Below are 23,730 nucleotides of genomic sequence, written 5' to 3'. Positions count from 1 at the left end.
TTTGTTTTTACAAAGAGTGATTTACAATGGTGCTGTATAAAAACAAGCAGCAATAAAAGAATAAAAAGGTGATAAGCCAGTCTCGGGCACTGAATTTCTTTGGCTGAATGTCAGTATTGTTGAATATTATCAAGTCGAAAGGAAACAGCCAAGTCATGATAACACACAAACCAATCAACACGGAACAGAGGCGATTCATTCTTCAAAAGTAAACCCCACCCCCAACCCCCACACATGGCCTTTTTATCAAGGAATTATGAAATACAGGAATTGACTTAATGCTGGTAGCCTCAAAAGGTCTAAAGCAGCAATGGCTGAAAGGCAACACACAAGGTCAAATCATGCTTGTAATTATGCTATAAATGAATTGTATGTTTTAATACTTTGTGAGTTGCCTATAAATATCAACATAAATAAAATAAATAAAAATAGTCCAAGTGTGTGTGGGGTTTTTTAAAGACATATCTTGAAATCAGATTTTGCATCTGTTTTCGACTCTCTACTGCTGGTGTTGATGTCTACTGTGTTGTTTTTTTAGTTCAATTAAAACCGATATCATGCAATGTTGTTTAATTATGATTTTTAGCCACCTATGTTATTTTGCAGAAAGGCAGGATATAAATTCTAGAAGGAAATTCTGAGAAATGACTGGTAGAGCCAGTTCAAACCTTAGCCCAGGTGTGGACAACTTCTGGCCCTCCAGATGTTCAGGGCTATAAGTACCATCAGCCCTAACCAGCATAGGCAATGGTGAGAGATAATGGGAAATATAAGCCAAGTTGTCCACCCCTGCAGTTAGCAGGGCTAAGGGACTCCTGTCTGACACCCTGAAAAACTGCTGGCAGTCAGTGTAAATCAGCCTTCCCCAACATGGTGCCCTCCCAACTCCCTGGATTCTTGACCATTGGCCATGCTCGCTCATGCTGATGGAAGCTGAAGTCCAAAACATCTGGAGGAAGGTGTCCATGTTGGGGAGGCTAGAGTAGACAATACTAGACTCGATAGTCCATGGTCTAACATGGTATATGCCAGCTCTTAAAAAAAAAAAAAGAGCTCTATTTAAAAAAAAAAAAATCAGCTCTTGGCTGAAATATTTAGGTCCCTAGAAAAGGCAAGACCAACAAATATTTGCTATTTCCCCCTTATTAAAAATTATCCTTGCATAGCAAGCATATTCATCTGTAAAAGGGTTGATATAATAAGGAAGTCTGGAGATAATCAAATCATTGTTCGTAAAGATTCAGAAAGCAGGGGAAGGTCACTCAGGTGGCCCTTGCTGAAAGTCTGCGATGAGAATTTTCAGAGTTGCTGAGTGAATCAAAAAATTCGGAACAATATAAAGTGCACAGAAAGCTTACATTATAAGCAACGAAGGTTTTGCAGAAAGTAGCAGCCAAACAGCTGCTCTCCTCACATATCAAAAACTTCCATTACTTTCCTTAACACCCTGGCATATAGAGCAGGGATGTATGAAATTTAATTTCAGTCCACAAATCCCTTGAAAATAACCCCATTTGCAACCCCAAACATGAATGGAGCTCACGTTCTCTGAAAATGTTTGCAAATTCCTGAACATGTGCTCGTGTTTGCAAAATGCACAACTTGAAAAATGCGCAACTTTTTCAAAAGCTCTTCCTGTTAGAACAAATTGGAAAACAGGCTGCATATGAGAATGGGAGTGAGCCAAATCAAGCTGTTCAGAGAATGACAGTGCGCTCGACTATCCTTGGTTCTCCATCCCTAATATAGAGCACTAGTCCTTTTGGTGTTCGAGTAAGAACCCACAGTGAACCTTGACAGTATTTTGTGGCGCAGTAACACTGGGTAAGTAATAAAGAATTCCGAACTCCTCCCCCTTACTAGCGATGGCGGTCAGAGTCCCAGAAACACTGCCCTTTGAAGGTCCTAACCACACCTCCCACTCATAAGTCAAGGCAAAAGAGGCACTCTGTACAATAGCCAAAACTGGCTGTGACTTCCCACTGACAACCAGTGTGGTGTAGCGGTTAAAGTGTTGGACTGGGACTTGGGAGACCTGGGTTCTAATCCCTGCTTGGCCATGAAGCTCACTGGGTGACTTTGGGCCAGTCACTGACTCTCAGCCTAGCCTACCTCACAGGGTTGTTTTGAAGATAAAATGGAGAGGAGGAGGAGGATCATGTCTTGGGCTCCTTGGAGGAAAGGCAGGATATAAATGTAACAAATAAATACAAATATTCAGTGCTAGTGGCAAACCTGAGTTTGCAGCTATGTAATACATGAAAAAGAAGTAACCAGGATGTTCATGAGATTGGCAAGTAAAATATGGGGGGGGGGGTGGAGAGAGAGAGGTTAAATGTGGGAATGACTCTCCACATGCAGAAAAATAGACTATCTCCCCAACATGTTAGGGTTTTTTTATTTATTTTATATATATTCATTCATTCATTCATTCATTCATGGAATCTTTGTTCATGGGGGCCATTCGAAACATGTATATATGTCATTAAGAGATGCAGTCCAGAAAAAGCTTTACCACTTGATTCTACTGAATATATAAACTGGGCCACAATCTTTAACTGAAGTTTTAAAAACAAATAAACAAAAGCCAACTACAGAACAATTAAGAAAACATGCCTGGGAAACAAACGCTGCCATTGTATCCAAGCCTCCTCTGCCTGGACAGAGTCAAACTACATAAGTTTTTTTTTTTAAGGCCTATTCTTGAAAGAAACAGAAAGTTCAGAAAGTTCAGCAGGTCGCTACACAGAAGATCTGAAATATTTCCACATCCAAGTCTTGAGCAATTCCAAGATGTTTCTCTGGCCACCAGGGATTTTAACGTGAGGCCTGTTTACTGTTCTTCAGCTATAAAACTGTTCACTTGTATAGAAGAAAGCAGGGGACACCACTGGGGGTAGGAACGAAACTTAACACTGCCCAGGGCATGGCCTGAAGGCGCATGAGGCAGCCAACTTGCGGAAGCTAAGCAGGTCTGGGTCTAGTCAGTGCTTGGAGGGGAGACCACCTGGGAACCACATGTAGCCACCTGACTTCTGCTTCTTGGTCACAACAAATAGCAAGATAGGATTGGTCCTTAAATAAATGATGGCTGGAGTGAGCAGTGAGGAGAATTCCCACTGCAGGTCACTGTCATTGAGGGTCATGCTCCCCATTGACAGGGGGGTAGTACCCTCGCTGCCACAGCATCCTCAAGTCCAAAGGTTCACACACACCTTGGAGTGACTGGCAACCATTCAGTTATATGAGAGGACATGAAAGCATTTAGTAACACCTCTGGTGTAAAGACCCCTGCCAATGAGAATCAAGCATGTTCTTAACTGCATCACTCTGCCCTGGGTTCTGTTTCTTGGTCATGCTAAAATCTTTGTGCAATACTTTTTACCCTTCTTTCTATGTTAAAAAATATACTCAAGAGAGCTAGCAACTGTAACACGATCGAAAACAATACCGACCACATTAATCACATTTGCAAACTCCCTTGGAATCACTTGTGATGAGGGGCAGTTTAAACATCTTTCAAAAAATAATAATAAAACATAAAATAAACCAAATGCAATAAAACTAAAATTAAAGCACAATTCCAAACAAAATAAAATAACAGCAAAAACAAAACACACATTTCAAAATGCTGCATCTAAAAGTGAGAAAGGTTTTAGCTGCCCGGTGAATGATGAGCAGCTACAGGGCCAAACAAAGGTCCTTTGGCAGGGTTTTCCACCATCTTGGTGCCACCACTGAAAAAGCCTCAAGCCTCCTGTCAAAAATCCGGAGCAGCAGGACATAAAGCAGGGCCTCAGCAAATTATCTTAAGGGTCAGGCATCTTCATATGAGTGCAGGTGGTTCTCGGATGCTATGATCCCAGACTGTTCAGGGATTTAAAGGTGAAAATATGGAATTGATCTGAGAAACAAATGGGTAGCCAAAAGCAATCCCATGTAGAGCATTATAGTAATATGCACACACATTCTGACAGTGCAATCCTATGCATACCTACTCAGAAGCAAGTCCCATTGAGTTCAATGGAGCCTACTTCCAGTTAAGTGTGTTTAAGATTGCAGCTAGAATACATTGTGAGAATGACAAATGGGTTCAATTGTAGAGAGTGCCTAATCTTTCCCTTGTTAGGTTGGGGCCTAAACTTTCATTCTAGCTTTGTTTTGTTTTTTACCATTATCTGTCATTACCAAGACAGACATTTTCCTGATGTTTCTCCTGCTACTTTTCAGATTAAAAAGTTTATTTAGATTTCACTGCAGACAGGTTTTAGAAGAATTACGCTGAATGCACCTGCTTTTCATCAACTCCTCCCTTCCCAAAGCATTCAGTCATTTGCTTGGGTCATCTGCTTTGCTTAGTAATTCCAGTGTGCCTCTGTTTTGGTTATCCTTGGCAAGAATCAGTGCTTCTTAGGGAGGAGAGAAGGTTATTGATTGCAAATCTTTGAAGAACAGGGCTTCACCCCTATTGCCCACCTGATTTAAACAAGCAAAGGTTATCCCAACAGTGAGAAGCGCAGAAAATAAGTCCTATCGTTTGTCGTTTATTGTTATTCAATACTGCAATTTCTTTCTTTTGTTGTTGTTGTTCAGTCGTGTCCGACTCTTCGTGACCCCATGGACCATAGCACGCCAGGCCTTCCTGTCCTGCGCTCTCTCCCGGAGCGTGCTCAAGTCCATAATTTCTTTCTTGTAGGGTCTTAAAAGAGAGAGACAGAGAGAATCTCCAGCACTCTCCTCCCCAAAATCCAGTACAAGGTTAGGAGGCTAGGAACCCCTGTGCCAAATCAGGCCCTTCCATGTAGTGCTTATAGCTCTGTTGTATTCCACTCGTGTGGCAATGAATCCCAAGTATGGATTATGTGTTGTGTGAAGACTAGAGATGTGAAGGCCTGTAGAAAAAATGGAAAAATATTTTTTGGGAGGGGGAATTTCCCCCCATTTTTTTCCCAAGGACCATTTTTGTTTTTTCCCCCAAAACTAGAAAAATTGAACAGCTTTGGCTTATGAAATATTTTCTTTTAGAATTTAAGACAAAATATTTATATATTGTTACCCAGCCTTTAGTCCCCTCTAAATGATTTCTAAAAAAACTATGTAATAAAAACAGTTTTATAGAAAGACTAGAGATGTAAAATGTCTGGAAATAATGAAGCCATGGGGAAAAGTATATATTTTTAATCCTCTCTGTAAGATTCCGGCCATAATTAGTTTTTTCATTCCTTATTAAAATTATTGATCTAAAGTATATTTTACTGATAGACATTTAGGTTGTTTCCCAACGTGTGAGTAGAGTCATCATTGTGCATTCTTGGCAGTAAATGTGCATTCTTGACAGCTTGGGTTTTGTTCTATAGAATCCCGTGTTTCTGATGCTGTAGTTTTTAAAGTAGTTTTAATCTATTCAGGCAATGATTACAAATTTACTAACTGAGTTTACTTTTAAACGTTTTAAAATATAATGATAAATTTCATGAGCAAACTAATAGATGAAATAACTCTAGGAATAGAAAAGCTGCTTTATGTTCCTAAAGCAGCCCTCCCCAACCTGGTGCTCCCTGGATGTTTTGGACTACAGTGCCCAGCATTCCTGACCATTAGCCATGCTGCCTGAGGCTGATGGGAGCTGAAGTCCAAAATATCTGGAGGGCACCACGTTGAGGTAGGCTGTCTTAAAGCAACAAGGTGACTTTAGATCTGTTAAGAGCGCCAAAAATAAATATTGCTTATTTTTCAATCTTTCCAAACTCTCAATTTAAAAAAAAAAAACAACACAATTTTTTTCCCCCATGGCTTCAACATTTCTGGAAATTGTACATCTCTAGTCAAGACCCTTCTTTTGTGTGCCATGAATAGGGAGGGGCAAACAAGAGTCTCCGAACACTGTTTCGCCACTTGCCTCATGTTCGATTCCCGTCTGTGATTGCTTCTCACTCTGTGCGAACAGGAAACTTGTGCGAATCGAGCAGCAAATGGGAGATTTGCGCAACTTAACCAAAATTTGTGCAAATTTCCTAATTTGTGCAACTTTCCTCCACAGGCTAAAGCAGGGCTGATTCAGGCTACTGAGGAACTTGGTGCAAATCAAACTGGGAATCGGAGCAAATGGGAGATTTGTGCAACTTAACCAAAATTTGTACAAATTTCCTAATTTGTGCAACTTTTCTCCACAGGCTAAAGCAGGGCTGATTCAGTCTACTGAGGAACTTTGTGCAAATCAAACTGGAAATCGGGAATGAGATGAACGTGAGCACATGTTCAACAATTTACAAATCTTGCCAGCGGACACACGCTTGCACGTGGAGCTTCGAACAGGACTTACTCACATGTCTGGTGACCAAAAATGAAATTCTCATACATCCCCAGCTCTGAATCTATTGAGGTCACACAATGAAATTGATTGACAAGTTCTGGTCTTATTAGAGAGTAAGAAAAGTTACTTCTCTATCTGTTTTCTCCACCCTGGGCATAGTTTTATGAACCTCTTCTACTTACCACCTTAGGGCGCATGGCTGCTAGACAGCAGCTAGATGGCCATAGGATGGGTCAGTTCCTGGAGAACCGCCTCCCCATCCCCCTCACGCCTCCTTGTAGGCAGCGTGGATCATCTCTGTGCTCTGTGCTCATAAGAGCAGTGTGGAGCGGGGCAAAAGGGGGCATTCCCAGGGCGGGGAGTGTGGAAGTGCTGGTACAACACTTCCTATGTGTCATCCAGCCTCCTCACCCCAACGTTCCAATCTCCCACGGCTAGACAGCCGAAATCAGCCATCAAGCTGAGAATCCAGGGCAGCTGGAGCATGGAGGAGACGATCCCCTGTGCATTGGGTAGATGGCTGCCCACGAGTTTGGAGGCGGCCACCTATCCCCATAGGATCGCTCCCTTAATCATCTTTTTTTCTAAAAAGCCCCAAATACTGTACATCAAGGATGGGGAACAAAAACCTTTCACGTGTGTGTGTGTGTGTGTGTGTGTGTATGTATGTGTGTGAATTTTCAGGTGGGAAAGGAAAGGCTACCTTTCCCTCCCCACAAGCTGCAACCCCCGTCCAAATCCCCCCCATGAATTGAAGCTCTTTTCTAAACTTAATTGCCATGGGGCGGGGGGGGAGGCTAAGGAAAGGATGGCAACTGGGAGGGAAAGGGAGAGAGAAAAGGAAGATGGATTGATGAATGGGGGGGTGTGCGTGTGCGTGAGAAAGAGGAGGCTATAGTCCCAGTTTTGGCTCTGGTCCCACCCATGACAGAACGTGGCTCCCAGAAGGTTACACCTGAGAGAATGAGACTTTGGGAGTGGGGAGAAGGTTTCGCCACCCTTGTTTTAATCTTTTCTTCAGAGGGAAGCTGTGCCAACCCCTTGATCATTTTGGCCAACCTTATATGCACCTTTCCCAGCTTTATGTTATCTCTTTTGGAAATGGGGCAACCAGAAGGCTACCATGAAGAACTATCCTGACACACCCTGCAGCTCCTTGATTGCCACTTTTAGATCTCTTGGGGGTGTTTCTTCCCCATAGGCAACCCCATCAAGCTGTAAGTTTGTAGTCCTTGGAATTGGGGGCAAAGCCATGAGCTATGATGTGTTTCCAGAAGAACTCTAAGTAATAGTTGGGGCCAATGTTGTCATGACGGTGGTTCCCGGTCAGAAGGGATTGGGATGCTGGGCTTCAATTCATCTGGAATTTGGCTTTTATGAGAATGTTTTATGACTTGGTTGCTCTTATTTGGCTGTTAAATAGTTGCAATGTTACTTGAGCTATCTAGACGGACTGCGTGCTAAAACCCTACAAATGGATAGTTTCTTTTAGCCTGTTTATAAACCAGAGCTTTACTCCTCAAAGCAGATGTCTGCTTGGGTGCAGTTTGTTTCTTTTATTGTGTTTTAAGTGATCTGTTTTTATGTTACATTTTAGTTCAGTTCTTGTTTTAATCTGTATTTTATGAATGGTAGTTGCCTTGAGCACCATTTTTGGTGGAAAGGCAGGATATAACTTGAACAAACAAACAAATAAATCACCTATGGAATTCCTTGTGAGATGGCCATTGGCACAGATGGCTCTAAAGGCAATTAGGCAAATCCATGGAAGAAAGGTCTATTCGTGGCTATTAGTCACAAGAACTAAACGTTTAAAGGCAGCAAAAGCCTCTCTGATAGTGAATTGATGTGGTGATTGGATTAGAGCCAAAATGGGGTTACTGGTAACCTCCAAGTTAGATTACTGCAATGCACTCTACGTGGCGCTACTTCGAAGACAGCTCAGAACCTGAGGCCCATGCAAAACACGGGGGCCAGACTGATCACAGGAACAAGAAGTCCCGAACATATAGTACCAATTCTGGCCCGCTTGGGCTGGCTGCTTATATGTTTCCGAGCTTAATTCAAGGTGCTGGTTTTAATCTATAAAGCCTTACATGTGTCAAGGCCACAATACCTCATGGAGCACCTCTCCTGGCATGAAATATCCATCACTATGCTCAGCATCTAAAGCCCTCCTCCAGGTACCTCCTCCGAGGGAGGTGTGGTAGGCAGCAACAAAGGAGAGGCCTTCTTGGGGGTGGTGCCCCACTTATGGAACCATCTCCCCGATGAGGCCCACCTGGCACCAACATTGTTATCTTTTTGGCACTGGGTTAAGACCCTTCTCTCAGATGTTTGGCAGCATGTGATGAGGTTTTAATCAGATCCTAGACTTTTCTTATTGTTGATTGTTTAAAATTGCTTTAGATATACAGTACTGTGCAAAAGTCTTAGGCCACCACCAGCTTTGTTGTTTTAGCAAAGTTTTAATGACCATCCATGATTATTTTTCAGTCTCTGTATTAAGATACAAACAGAAAATACAGGAAATATGTACAGGCAAAAGTCAGTATTTAGTGTGACCTCCCTTGGCTCTAAGCACATCTTGAACTCTTTTGGGGAGACTGTCCTGAAGTTTTCTGTAGTAATCTTCTGGTATATTATACCAGGCTTCTTTCAGCACTTCCCAGAGTTCTTCTTTAGATGTAGATTGTTTTTTATTTCTTTCTCTGTCCAGGTGATCCCATACTGCCTCTATAATATTCAGGTCTGGACTCTGTGGAGGCCAGTCCATGACTGTCGGTGTTTTATCAGCTGTTTTCCTCGCTAAATATGATTTCACTGCATTAGTGGTGTGCTTGGGATTGTTATCATGCTGAAAAATGACACCATTCCCAATCAGGCGCTTTCCAGAAGGAATGGCATGATGAATTAAAACCTGTCTCTACTTTTCAGCATTCATGATCCCATCAATACGGACAAGATCGCCAACACCACTGGCAGAAATGCAGCCCCAAACCAGGACAGACCCTCCACCATATTTCACTGAAGGCTGCAAGCACTCATTCATATTGTCGACAATTGGACCCCAAAATTTCAAACTTGGATTCATCACTCCATAATACTCTTTTCCACCGATCCTCATTCCAATCTTTGTGAGCTTTAGCATATCTTAGCCATTTCACCCTGTTCCCTTTCCACAAAAGTGGTTTCTTGGCTGCTACCCTTCCAAGAAGACCATTCCTGGCCAGGCGCCTGCTGTTACTCTAGTGTAAGGGGAGGTCACACTAAATACTTGCCACTTTAGCCTATGGAAGCTGTTTTTTCTGATTTTTTTTTCTATTGTTGAACACTGCATACAAATTTCCTGTATTTTCTGGTTGTATTCTAATGAAGAGACTGAGAAATAATTATATATGGTCATTATACCATTGCTAAAACAACAAATCTAATGGTGGCCTAAGACTTTTGCACAGTACTGTTTGTGTGTCTGTTGTCTTGTCTATATGTTACGATATAAATGGTGTTTATGCTTTGTATAATGTATTTTTAATGGTTTAAATCTTTGTAAATTGCCCAAAGAGCTTTGGCTATTGGGCGGTATATAAATATAATAAATGAAATGAAATGAAAGAATGATCAGCATGCTCAGGGGAACCCCACAGTTTGCAGAAGTATATAAGTAGAAACAAAAAAGAAGGCAACAAATAACCAAAACAGCCCAGTGAGGGCCGAGCATGTTGGGAGAAATAGAGAAGCGTGCATTCCCTGCTTGGACGGAATGACCAGCTGGAACCCTGAACAGGAGCACTCCTGCTAGGTGAGGATACACTGCAACATTTTGTTGCAGGTCCTGACTATACCATTGAATCTCAGTTTCCGGGGAATAAAAAGCAGGGCTGAGGCCTTCATGCCCTGCTTGTGGGCTTTCCAGAAGCATCTGACTAGCCAATGCAGGGAACATAATGGTAACTTGGATGGACCCTTGGTCTAATCCATCAGGACTCTTCTGACATTCTTGATATACTGAAGGACTTCGCTTTTGTGGTGTAAAGGCCTTCTTGCTTTTAGAGACACTGATCGTATGGAGTTCTTTTCATGTACTTAGATCATCAACAACAACAATAAATTGGTAAGAACCAGCCCCATTTGACAAATTGTTTTACGAATCCAAAACGAAACAGAACTACACAATTCAGACACCCAATAAAGAGCAGTGATATTAGATATTTGGAAGGAGGCATACACAAAATTGTGATGGGCATGCTGACGCTAATCTGTACTTCCCAGTATATTGAGTTACAACACCTACTATACAGATTGAGTTTCACAAAAGCCCATGGGGAGCAAACAGCACTTTCCTTTGATCCAGGTGGCTTGCCTATAAACAGCTTAGCTATGTGGGTGCCCCTTTTCTTACCCTTTTAAGCAAAACAACTCTAATTTCATGCTTGCTCTATAGAGCTGTCTTTCTTCTTTCGGAACAAGAAACGTCAACCAAGCAAGTTGGGTATAATTTGATGAGAAGCATATGAGTTGCTAAGGTGTGGGTTTCCCCCTCCTTCTCGAGCAGAGATGGGTTAGCTACAACCAGTCCTCTTTAGCGGTTGCCTTCCTTAGCATTTTTCTGCTCTCTTTGATTTGGAGTTTGGACCTAAAAGGAGCTTAGCTCCCTGCCATGCTGGCCAGTACCACCCGATTCTGGCATAAAGGCTGTTTATTCTATCTCAACGAAAGTTGCTTTTTGGGTGTTGCTGTCACCAGCATAAAGTGGGTGCCAACTCCAGGTACAGCAAGCCCTCTGGACAGGCACCAACGTGTTGAGATTTCCAGTCAGCCTTGAGTAGCTCCTTCAGGGGCAAAAGTGACATCACATGGGAGAATAAGGGCCTCTTCAAGCATATGTTTAGGTAATCACCCATGACGTCAGACTAGGATCTGAAGGACCCCTTTATCCATATGAATTTGCCTGACCTTGAGGATCTCTCAGTTTGGGCAGGTGTCAAGTAGAGAGAGGGCCTTTTCACTGGTGGTGCCCCCTTTTATGGAAACACACACCCCCAACAGGTTCATGAGGCACCAACATTGGTGGCCCTTAGGTGTCGTTAAGATCTTTTAATGCTTTACTTATTATTTATTTATTTACTCAGCACTGGTTAGGCCTCATCTGGAGTACTGTGTCCAGTTCTGGGCACCACATTTTAAGAAGGATGCAGACAAGCTGGAGAGGGTTCAGAGGAGGGCAACAAAGATGATCAGGGGACTGGAAACAAAGCCCTATGAAGAGAGACTGAAAGAACTGGGCATGTTTAGCCTTGAGAAGAGAAGACTGAGGGGAGATAGGATAGCGCTCTTCAAGTTTGAAGTTGAAAGTCTGTCACAGAGAGGAAGGCCAGGATCTCTTCTCCATCATCCCAGACTGCAGCACATGGAATAACGGGCTCAAGTTGCAGGAAGCCAGATTATGGCTGAACATCAGGAAAAACTTCCTGACTGTTAGAGCGATACGATAATGGAACCAATTACCTAGGGAGGTGGTGGGCTCTCCCAGACTGGAAGCATTCAAGATGAGGTTGGAGCTGCTGGACAGCCATCTGTCAGGGATGCTCTGACTTGGATTCCTGCATTGAGCAGGGGGTTGGACTCGATGGCCTTGTAGGCCCCTTCCAACCCTACTATTCTATGATTCTACTACATTTGTATATGGCTCCACATCTTAACAGATTCCAGAACGAGAGATAAAATGAACAAAAGATAAAAAGAATGAAGCATTATATTAAATTTATTCTTAAAAACAAAAACAAAAAAAAACAAGGCTGGTTAACCAAGGAAGGCTTCCAAAAGAGCTGTTTTCAGGAAGTGCCAAAAACAAGGGTTGGTACCTGCTGGACCTCCAGAGGCAGGGAGTTACATAGGATGGGAGCCACCACACTGGGCTTTTTTCTGGGTGGACTCCAGTCAGGCCATAGGTCCATGTGGAACCACCAGGAGCATGTCCTCCAATGACCTCAGTGACTGGGCAGGTTGGTAAGGAAGAAGATGCTATCTTCGATATCCTGGTCCCAAGTTGTTTAGGGCTTTACTCACCAATGACAAAACCTTAAACCTGGCCCGGTAGCGAATAGGCAGCCAGTGCAGTTCCCTCAGCAAAGGAGCTGCACACTGAAAGGGGCCGAGTTGCTGCATTCTACACTAGTTCCAGCTTCAGAACAGCCTTAAGGGCAGCCCCACATAATGCTTTAAGGCTTTTAACTAAGCAATTTGCAACCTTGCTACATTAATCTAGTCCCCACTCAGCCATCAAATTCACTGGGGGTGGCTTTGGGGCAGTCCCTGACTCTCAACCTAACCTACCTTGCAGGTTTGTTGTGAGGATAAAATGGAGTGGGGGGAGGACCACACAAGCCACCTTGGGTTCCTTGCAAGAGGAAAAAAGCAGGATATAAATGTAATAATAGATATGCACCTAACATTGCAAACCCTAAAATTCATTACAGACATCACATAGGCGATACATGATCATCTCCCCTGACATTTTATTTTTGTAACTCAAAAAGTAGCTGTGGGGAAATTCCAAGTTTGATCAGAGCAGCAGCCATGGAAGAGAGGTTACCCCTCCCCCAGAACTATTTTCCTGTTCAAAATTACACACACACACACACACACACACCTTGAAGTTGCTGTTAAGACTGCATCATGTGTCTTTTCCCCCCTCAAAGAGGCTGGTAGAAACTTGGGGTGGGGGTCTCAAACAGGAAAATGGTGTAGGAAAAAAGGGTTAAACATTCCGTCCAGGAGCTTGGATCATGGATTCCCACGTCACATCAATTTTGGCCTCCAGGTTTTATATTTTGGGGTGTACACACAAAACACGTTTCAAATGAGCTCTCACTCTCTTCCCCTACACTGGCTGATTTATGTTATCAGCCACTGTATGTGGTTTGGAGGAGGGGGATTTATAACTGCTCATCCCCAGCCTGTGAAACCTCTGCTGTTGGACAATAAATTTATTTGACAGCATTGGGTTCAGGAGCCACTAATGTCCTTATGAGGAAGGACCCTCTTACACTCATCTGCAGTTCTAAACATGTGAGGAATTCAGGCTTTAAAAACCGCCTCAATTAATCTAGTCTCCTGTGCCATCCAAAAAGAGCACAGGAAGCAAAACAGACATCTATCTTCTCCTAAATGCCTGACAGTCCATTTAAAATTGAAGCCACAACACCAATCTTTCTTAGTTTGACCCTGAAAAATAAGAGTGGCATGGGAAAAGTACATCCGACACAGTTAAGACAATAATAATTCCCCAATATATGCAGTCTTCTGTCACTGACTCTCTCCCTCCCGCCCAAATATATATGTGGATGTTACATTAATCCTAGACAGTCTTTTTAACATTCTACTCCTTATCTCTATGCTTTTGTCTCTCCACCTCCCCCCCCCCTTCCCAGTAGAAAAATATCCAAAGAGACAGATTTCTGTTGTTAACTTTGTGTACATTAACAGCTGATTGCATGCAAAGAGACAGCTGAAATAGTTTCAGGTCAGGCGGCACAAAAAGACAATGAGAAATACTTTTCACTTCTTGCAACGTCCACAGGTGTCCACATTTGTATTCCACCACAAGGAATACAAATGAGCGAGCTTTCAAAGAGGAATGGCGTTTGAAAAATTTAAAAACAATAGATGCCCGGGTCATATATGCTTTTAAAAAACTCTACTAGTCCATCAGGAGAATGTGAACTCAACATCCCCACAAAAGACAAACCCCATATATGTACATTCCTAATACTTGGAGCTACAGGGTTTGCCACAGAGCTGAAGGTCACCCTATCAGACCTCGAGCCCTGAGACAGGACCATCATACATAAACATACATGCCTAACATATCAGCCCACCTATAATCTAGTACAGATAGGGAGGCACAAATTCAAAAGGACAGCAGACACACATCTTTTAAACCACATTGATTTAACCCTGATTTCAAACCTCTTTCAACCTGAAGCTCTAAAGACCAAAGCAGGATAAGCGGTTTTCTTCTCCCGATAGCCAAGATATATACAAGACTCAAAACATCAGCAACTAACTTTTACTTTCCATGCCCACTGGAATGTACCATTTTCTGTGTACAAGGTGGCAGAATTAAGATTGAAAGCAAAATAGCCCCATTTAAAACATCACATTTCATAGTCCACTGGGGTTCTTTTCCTTCTCTCTTTAGAGTTCCTTCATAAGATGCTGTCTCAAAGTAAGCAAGCAAAAGCTCATCGAAGAAAAGTGTATAATTTTGCAAACATTTATTTCTTTAAAATCAGCCCTGCAATGCAAGGCCAGGTAACGGAGAAATCTGTTTAAGCATTTCCGTAGTCCCTATGTAATATTATTGACTAATACTGTCTCACACACTCACACAAACAAGCCAACACAGAGAAGGTGTCACTCATCTGACCTAAAAACAACTTTGCTTTGGGGTTCCATCAACATTCTCTTTTTTCTATAGACACTAACAAAATACTGCATGGCAAAAGCAGACCCAGCCGCAGCAAAACCCAACAGATCTTCCCACCATCAGTAAGATCCCTATTTCCAGCAGCTATTTCTGGCCATTCACAGTTCTAAGAGTTCCCTGGATTTATTAAGCAGTGCTGGAAGGTCAAAGGAAACAATAGCCTGCTTCTCCCCCGTTTCAACTGTTAACACTGCAAAAGACAAAAAGCAGTTCTCCCAACATTCTAAAACCCTGGTTTAGTTGAACGAGCTGAATTGCTCTCCTTGTTTCTCTGGAGAAGAAGAAAAACCAGCTCTCCTTGCTTCACGACACATTAAAAATGCTAATAAAAACACCAAATGCACACACATTCATTAAACACCATCCAGACCAAATACCTTCTCCCCCCCACACACACTCCCCGCCTGACATGAAAAAGGCCGGCAAAGGGGAAAGCAAGCACCAAGTTAATCTACTAACCTGTTTGAGTTCTGCAGGCATTTATGCAAAGTGCCAGTTTTGCTGTCCCTGCTGGGCAAAAAATATATTAAAAAAAATTAAGTCCCAAATCAATCCAGTTTCCAGGCAGGGTGGTTTAGGGGGTGCTGACTCTCTGCTCTGACAGTCTGGTGTGCCTTCAGCTTTCCCTCCTTCCTCCCTGTGTTTGGAGAGACCATCTGAATTGATCCAGACAGCGCCAGAGCCAATCCGGGGAGGAGAAAAAGGCCAGCCCCCCAATCCAAGCTGCTCTGAAAGAAAGGGAGGAGGGGACTCTTCTTCACATGCTTTTTATTTCACTCCCCTCCCCACCCTTCTTCATTCCTGAGGGAGGAGGGAGAAACCCAAACTGATCTCTTCGGCTGCTGCTGTTTTGGGGAGGGGGGAGTAGTGCTGATCTTTCCCAAGGAGGATCTATCTTGTGCAAACTCTCCCAGTTTGCCAGGGAGTGGGGAGGGGGGAAGCGGAAACTGACAGTCACAGCTGGAAGCTCCACACTACAGCAGCTTCTAGCCACACCCAGCCAGCCAGCAGCTCCAGAGCGGCGCGCTCAGCAAGCACGGCACACCCCACTGACACCATCAACAACAAGCCAGAGATGGGAGGATTTTCTTGTTCTTCGCAGCACTGGAGAAATGCCCCTTGGAAAGGCGGACGAAGCAACTGATGTAATAACCGGGACAGGTGCTCTACACACCTGCCCTCTCTGTGATCTCTCCAAATTGATGCTTGGTAGCCTCTTCCAGGGATTTTCACATTACACTGAAAGCTGCGTTGCACACGTCAGTTGTTTTACCTGGGTAAGGAATAGCCTGTTCAAGGCATGTACGAAGTCACCACCCGTGAAGGGCACACTCCACTATTGTGTTGCATGAATGGGAGGGAAAATATAGCATGCGTGCAATTTGGGCATGTGATGTCCTATGCAGCACATGCACCCCCTGCACACACACACCCCAGAAATGATTTGTAAGAAAACTAATAAATGGACAAAGCCGCTCAAGTGCGTAGGGCAGAAGTACTGATTTACCCCTTTCTGGGAAAATTCAAATCTCGTACAAATTCTTCTAACTCAGATTTGTTTGCTGAAAGTTCAATATTCTCCCAGTTCATACAGAGAGGCAGTTTGGTGTAGTTGTGAGAGTAGCAGATTAGAACTAGGGAGAACCAGGTTGAAATCCCCACTCACTGAGACACTCTCATTCTCTCTCTCTCTCTCTCTCTCCTCTCTCCTCTCCTCTCCTCTCCTCTCCTCTCCTCTCTCTCTCTCTGGCTAACCTACTTCACAGTGTTGTTATTGGGATAAACTGGGGTGGCACGGGGGCACAGAACCATGGACACTACCCTGAGATTGTTCGAGAAGGAGCAAGGTAAGGGCTTAATAAATGCAATAGCAAATTATGGGTGCTGTTAGATTTAGAGATTTGGTGGGGAGTGAAACTCCAAAGCGGAGCAGTGTTGGATTTCACTGCTTGGAAGCATGGAATAAATTGTACTATATGGGCTGGATCCAAACATACTATATGTATGGAAGGAAGCACTCTACATACAGCTGCTATTTTCAGCAAGATATTTACCAGAACATACATTCCCCACTGACTCTGACTTTGAGTATGTCCTAACCTTCCATTCCCACCCTAGTAAATAACAGGGACTTTGCCCTCATAGGATTAGGCACTGGAAGCGGCCTTTAAAACAACATGGGCAGCATTATCAGCTCCAGAACACAGAACCAATGTGGTGTAGAGGGTAGTGTTGGACCGAGAGTCAAGTCCACAGCCATTAAACTCACTGGCTGACCTTTGGCCAATCACTTTCTCTCTGGTCTAGCCCACCTCATAGGGATGATGTGAGAATAAAATGGGCAGGGGGAGAGAACCACATATGCCACCCGAAGCTCCGGGGTGGGTGGGAAAGAGGGGATTAAAAAAATCTTATGAAATAAATGCCCATTGAGATTCCAAGGTAGAGATGACATAGATGATAGACAGACAGATGCTTCTCTCTTTGCAAGTCCTGACTCATGGGCTTGTTTACATTCTATCAAAAGGCAGAGATATTTAGTCCAGATTGTTTCACAACAAAGGTTCACACACTACAAGAAACACACACATTTGTAAAGACTTGTACAGTCATGCCCCGGTATTTTAGCTAATTTAATATTTGTCAGTATACAATCAGTTGTGGGCAGTTTCTTGAACTATTACTTATTGTCCTATTATTATATCTAGCCTTACTATTTTGTATGTTGACACTGCATCTTTTTTGCTTTGTGTTTTTAGTTTGATGCATATGTAAAAGTCTGGTTGACTATGGAGCAATAAACTGAACTAAGACTTTCAACACACTATGAGTTGGATCCAAAGGTTCCCTTTTGGTGACAGATGGAGTCTTCCATGAATAGAAGGCCTCTTAATGGCACTGGATTAACTATCTGGCCTTTGGACTTTGAAGCAATTGTCGTTTCCAGAAACTTTTCAGAGGCCGCTTCACCATGCACAAGGCATTACTGTAATCACAACTTTTGCTGTCCTGATGGAAGCTCCTGGACAGCTTTGGAATGAGATGGCAAGTCACAGTGTTGAAAATAGGAAGCTGCCTTATTCCCCTGTCAGTTTCTGTGTCCATCTAGCCCAATATTGACCACTTTAGTTGGCAGCAGCTCCCCAGGGTCTACAGCAAGAAGGGTCTTCCCCAGCACTTCCTCTCTAATCCTATGAAGTGGAGATTCTGAAGACTGAACTGGGGACCGTCTGTATGTAAAACAGGTGCTCCGTTACTGAGTCACAGTCCCTCCCACAACAGGGTGGGGCAACAGGGAAGTTTTCTTTCCCAACTGGAAATAATGCCATCAGCAAAGGCTGCTGCATACAATCAAACCACACCATTCAGTGCTTAATTGGCAGCTACAATATGTACACAGATTAGGGATGGGCGAATGAGCAATGCTTGAAATTGCCAGGCTTCTTTGAACATCATTTCACCCCTCATCTCATGCCCAATTCCCGTTCGTGTTTGCAATCACTGCTTGCTCCACATGAACGGGAAACTTCACAGAATCATAGAATCACAGAATCATAGAACAGTAAGTAGGGTTGGAAGGGGCCTATAAGACCATTGAGTCAACCCTGCAACTTGTGCAAATTGAGCAGCAATCAAAGGGGAAACTCGCAGAAACTGAGCAGCGATTAAACTGGAAGCTCACAGAAATTGAGCAGTGATCAAACCAGAAACTTGCAGAAATTGAGCAGCGATCAAACAGGAAACTTGCGCAAATTGTACAGCAATTGCATGGGAAATGTGTGCAAACTGAGCAGCTATTGACTGGGAGATTTGTGCCAATCTCCCCAAATCTACATAAATCTCCCCAAATTTGCTCAACTTTCTTCCATAGACTAAAGCAGGGCTGATTCAGATTACTGAAGAAACTTTTGCAAATTAGGAAATTTGCATAAATCAAACTGGGATTTGGGAATGAAATGAACGTGAGCATGTGTTGGGCAATTTGCAAATATTTTCAGTGAACACATGCCCGTGCTCAGGGCTTTGAAAGGGGCGTACTCACATATTATGCGAACAAAAACGAAATTCTCATACATTCCTACCACAGCTCCAAGTGAGCAATATGTTCATTGCACCATCAGCTAGTGTTCTGTGGCAAACAGAAAGCCAGGACTTCAAACTGGGCCTCCTTAGTCCAACTCCCTGTTCAGCCTCAGCATTCCCTGGGGGCTCTGGTCATGAGTCAGCCTAACATTCTTCACAGAGAAGTTGTTGGGAGAAAATGGAATAACCTCATGTATGCTCTCCCAAGCTCCTTGGAGGAAGGGCAGGATGCAAATGTTACAGATCATATCAGTTCTAGCAGCCAGTGACCTACATATTGCTGGTAACTAGAGACTGGCCAAGTGTGTAAAAGGGCCCCAAGCTGTCCTTGCCAAAATAGAGAGGGATATGCAGTCTGTAGTCAATGACATAAAATGCCAAATCCGGAAGCCGGGTCACATAGATGGCCGTTCATTATTACAGAAGGAATTTTCACACAGCAAGCTCCCTTCTTTCATCCTTCCCTTTCCCACCCCCTCCTGTTTCCAGTGTCTCTTGTGTTTCTCCTAGGAAATGCTTCCACTGTTTGGGGCTGTCACATGCTAATTGCATCCATCAAATGATAGGCATCAGGGGGAAGAAAGAGGCTTTCAAGACAATTAATCTTGGCTTCCTATATAAAACACAGGCAAGGGATGCACCTGGGCCATTCGGCTGTTGCATTCCACTACCAGAAAACTACATATCATAATAAAGACCACCATGTCTTTATCATAATAAAGTATTAGAATAAAACCATGCCATTTCCATGCTTCCAATGTCAAACGTGCAACAACAATTAGGCTAGCAAGCACTAGGGAGAAGGCTTTTTCAGTAGTGGCCCCATGTTTGTGGGGTGCCCCATTGACAAAGATTTATTTGTTTATTGTTGCAGTCCTTTTGACAGGTATTTAACAAGTTACTGAAATGATGAAATGAAGGTATTTAACAAGTTACTGAAATGGCATTAAGACTATTGGCATTGAGACTATTGAGAAACATGGAGAATACCGTGTCCAGTTCTGGTCTCCACACCTAAAAAGAGATACTGTAGAATTGGAAAAAGCGCAGAAGAGGGCAACTTAAAATGATCAAGGGCCTGGAGCAACCCTCCTGTGAGGAAAGGTTAAAACGTCTGAGACTGTTTAGCTTGGAAAAAAGGCAAGTAAAGGGAGACATGATAGAGGTGTACAAAATTATGCCTGGTATGGAGAAGGACAAGCCCTGCTGAAAGAGAATCAACACGGCTTCCACAAAGGTAAGTCCTGGCTCACTAACCTTTTAGAGTTCTTTGAGAGTGTCAATAAACATGTAGACAGGGGTGATCTGGTACACATTGTTTGCCTGGACTTCCAAAAGGCTTTTGACAAAGTCCCTCACCAAAGTCTCCTGAGAAAACTTACCAGTCATGGAATAACAGAACAGGTCCTCTTATGGATCAGTAACTGGTTAAAGAACAGAAAGCAGAGAGTAGGAATAAATGGTAAATTCTCCCAATGGAGGGAAGCAAATAGTGGGGTCCCATGGGTATCTGAATTAGGACCAATGCTTTTCAACCTGTTCATAAATTATCTTGAATTAGGAGTGAGCAGTGAAGTGGCCAAATCTGCAGATGATGCCAAATTGTTTAGGGTGGTTCAAACAAAAAGGGATTGTGAAGAACTCCAAGAGGATCTCTCCAAATTGGCAGAACGGGCATCTAAACGACAAATGAAGTTCAATGTAAGCAAACGTAAAGTGATGCACACTGGGGCAAAAAATCCCATCTTCAAGTATAGCCTGATGGAATCTGAGCTAGCAGTGACTGACCAGGAAAGAGATCTTGGGGTTGTGGTGGACAGCTCAATTAAGATGTCAACCCAGTGTGCAGCCTCTGTAAAAAAAAAGAGGAAAAAAAGGCAAATTCCATGTTAGGCATAATTAGAAAAGGGATTGAGAATAAAACTGCCAACATCATACTGCCCCATACAAATCTATGGTGCGATCACACTTGGAATACAGTGTCCAGTTTTGGTCACAACACTTAAAAAAAGATATTGTAGAGCTGGAAAAGATGCAGAAAAGGGCAACTGAAAGGATCAAGGCACTGGAGCATCTCCGCTATGAGAGGAGGTTACAACAGCTGGGATTGTTTAGTTTGGAAAAAAGGAGGGTAAGGAGAGACATGATAGAGGTCTACAAAATGATGCATGGTGTGGAGAAGCTGGATAGGGAGACATTTTTCTCCCTCTCTCAAAATACTAGAACCCAGGGTCATCCTATGAAGCTGATTGGTGGGATTAGTGGGGTTCGACAAATTCCTGGAGGAAAAGGCATGGCTACTAGACTTGATGGCTATGTGCGACCTCCAGCACGAGAGGCAATGAGCCTAAGTACACCAGTTGCTGGGGAACATGAGTGGGATGGTGCTGTTGAACTCATGCCCTGCTTGTGGGTTCCTGGTCAACAGCTGGTTGGCCACTGTGTGAACAGAATGCTGGACTAGGTGGACCCTTGGTCTGATTCAAAATAGCTCTTCTTATGTTCTTAAACTCTGGGGCATCCTGCCAGCTAGCATAGATAAAAGGTAAAGGTGTCCCCAACCAGTCATGTCCAACTCTAGGGTGTGGTGCTCATTTCCATTTCTAAGCTGAAGAGCCAGCGCTGTCCGAAGACGCTTCCGTGGTCATGTGGCTGGCATGACTAAACACCGAGGTGCACAGAACGCTGTTACCTTTCCCGCCAAAGCAGTACCTATTTATCTACTTGCAATTTCTTGCTTTCGAACTGCTAGGTTGGCAGAAGCTGGGACTGAAGACGGGAGCTCACTTGGTCACGCAGCACTCGGGTTTCAAACTGCTGTCCTGCTGACCTTCCGGACTGCAATTCAGTGTCTTAACCACTAAGCCACTGTGGCCCCGAGCATAGATAATACTGGGCTATTCAAAGAAAGCTGAAGTGGTGGCTACAAGCCTGACTGGACTTCAAGAGCTCCAGTAAATTCCAGTACACTCACTCCTGGAATTTGGTCTCCCATACATATGCAACCAAAATGCAAAAGATTCGACCCCTCTTCTGACTTAACAACTTGGAGAAATCCAAAACAGACTGAAATGAGCTGGATTTCTTGTAATCTGGTCCATGGATTCCATGACGGAACAAGATCTGTATGTCAGGTGGATTCCATGGACATGTGGCTTTAAAAATATCCAATATTTACATGAATTAATTTGTAGACGTAACAGCAAGTTAGATGAAGAATGTTTTGCGATTCATAAATATTACAATAATACATACACAACTTTTAAGGCTATTAAAAATTATGTAGAATATAAATTCTGTAAATTGTTATGTAAATTTTGTACTTCCGTAACTTGCTGTGAATTTGTTTACGTAATTTTCTGAGCAGGGGGAAAAAATCCAAGTTTGTGGGTTTGCAAAAGATAGACCTCAAAACTCCCCCCATTCCACGGAACTCACATGGAATGGATTAAATACGATCCAAACATCCCTACTCACAACACCAAATTTGGGTTGAAAGCTTCATAGGTCCAAAATTTTGGCCTAGCATTACTTCAAAGGCAATCTTGGGTCACACACATTGCAGCAATCCAACATTCAGGCTTAAATCACAGAAGTTCGGTCCTTATGTCCCAGGAAAGAGGGTAGTCCTGGTTGCTAAGATGAGTGGGCATGCTTTGAATGACTGAGCATTGCAAGAACAGCAGTCTTGGTGTAGGCTCTGTTCCCCCCTTTGATGAATGAACATTTAAAAACTAGCATGCAACACATTTCATTATGAGATAGCCGCCTTGCCCTTATATATATTTTTTTATCTGTACTTTCTCCTCCCAGCTCTGGCAATGATTTTTTCAGCTTCTGTTTTTCTTCACACTAGGATAGCGAGTGGAGAGAACCTTCAGAAATTCAAGATGAAAAATGTGGAAGAGCTAAGCTCTATCCCCTGCCAGTGTTGGATTGTTTCCCAAAAGCTCCATAAATTGTCTGGCTCTCCACCCCACAACTTGACTCAACTATCATGAAGAGTTTCTCCCACATCCTTGAAAAAGCATTTACCTATTGTTGCTCCATTAGACATTGCTTGTGATTTCCTGTCTAAATCTTCTCTGTCTTTTTTTCAATATATCATGCCCATCCTGTTCCTACTGTAAACTGTTCCATAAAGCCACAATTGGATATATCTGCTTTGGTACGTAGCAGAATGAGAAGAAGGTTTTCAATGTTACCTCTTCTGTAATTTCCAGCAGTCCAGCAATGGGCAAGCAAGCGATGTTTGAGCACACCATCATTCTCCACACATCACCTTGCTGCTTGTCTCTCCTTGAATTGTACTCACATTTGTGAATGCTGTTCATTTTGCACAAATGGGAAAACTGCACAAAACAAACAGCTATCGAACGTGGAAGTTATGCAAAAAATCCCCAAATTTGTGCAAATTTCCAAAGTTGCACAGATTTCCCCCATAGACTAAAGTGTGGGTAATTTAAAAATTTGCACATCTTTGAAATTTGCACACAATCAAATGGAGAAATTTGCACAAATCAAAGGTGAGTACATGTTCGAGAATTTGCAAATGTTTTTGGCAGACACATTCTCCACTTTGTGCTCATGTTCAGGGGTGCAAAGAGGGCATGCTTGCATATTTTCTGAGCAGAAATGAAATTTTTGATTATCCCTATCTAGCAAAGATGGATCAAAACTGATGGTTCCCATCACTACCAGAGGAAACATATGTATACTGCCAATGGATTTTTTCTCTCTCTTTTTTTTTTGGTACCCAAAAGGGAGGATTGGGGTGGGGGTGGGGGGAGGTTTAAACCTCCCCTACCCATGCACAGAGGTCCCAATCAAGATCAGGGCCCCA

At 43.1% G+C, this 23,730-nt stretch overlaps 1 protein-coding gene across 5 annotated transcripts in view; it reads right to left on the bottom strand.

The window, feature by feature from the left end:
- The window catches only part of ARVCF (ARVCF delta catenin family member), a 641,936-nt gene that overhangs the window by 322,187 nt on the left and 296,019 nt on the right, over positions 1-23,730 (bottom strand). For 2 of the 5 annotated variants that reach the window (XM_084820396.1, XM_084820391.1), the window contains exon 1: positions 15,264-15,686. The exons of 1 other annotated variant lie outside the window; for it this stretch is intronic. In XM_084820396.1, the coding sequence (XP_084676522.1) occupies positions 15,264-15,284 (21 nt within the window). In that variant the 5' untranslated portion in view covers positions 15,285-15,686. Of the gene's footprint in view, positions 1-15,263; positions 15,687-23,730 lie in introns of those variants that run through there. 2 more of the 5 variants (XM_084820397.1, XM_084820393.1) reach the window with 1 other exon arrangement.

The sequence above is a fragment of the Heloderma suspectum genome, chromosome 13 (genome assembly GCF_057233095.1).
Source record: "Heloderma suspectum isolate Gila_16-S chromosome 13, 16-S_ref, whole genome shotgun sequence".
Taxonomy (NCBI): domain Eukaryota; kingdom Metazoa; phylum Chordata; class Lepidosauria; order Squamata; family Helodermatidae; genus Heloderma; species Heloderma suspectum.
The sequence above is the reverse complement of the archived record's forward strand: the minus strand, read 5'-3'. Positions and strand labels throughout refer to the sequence as shown.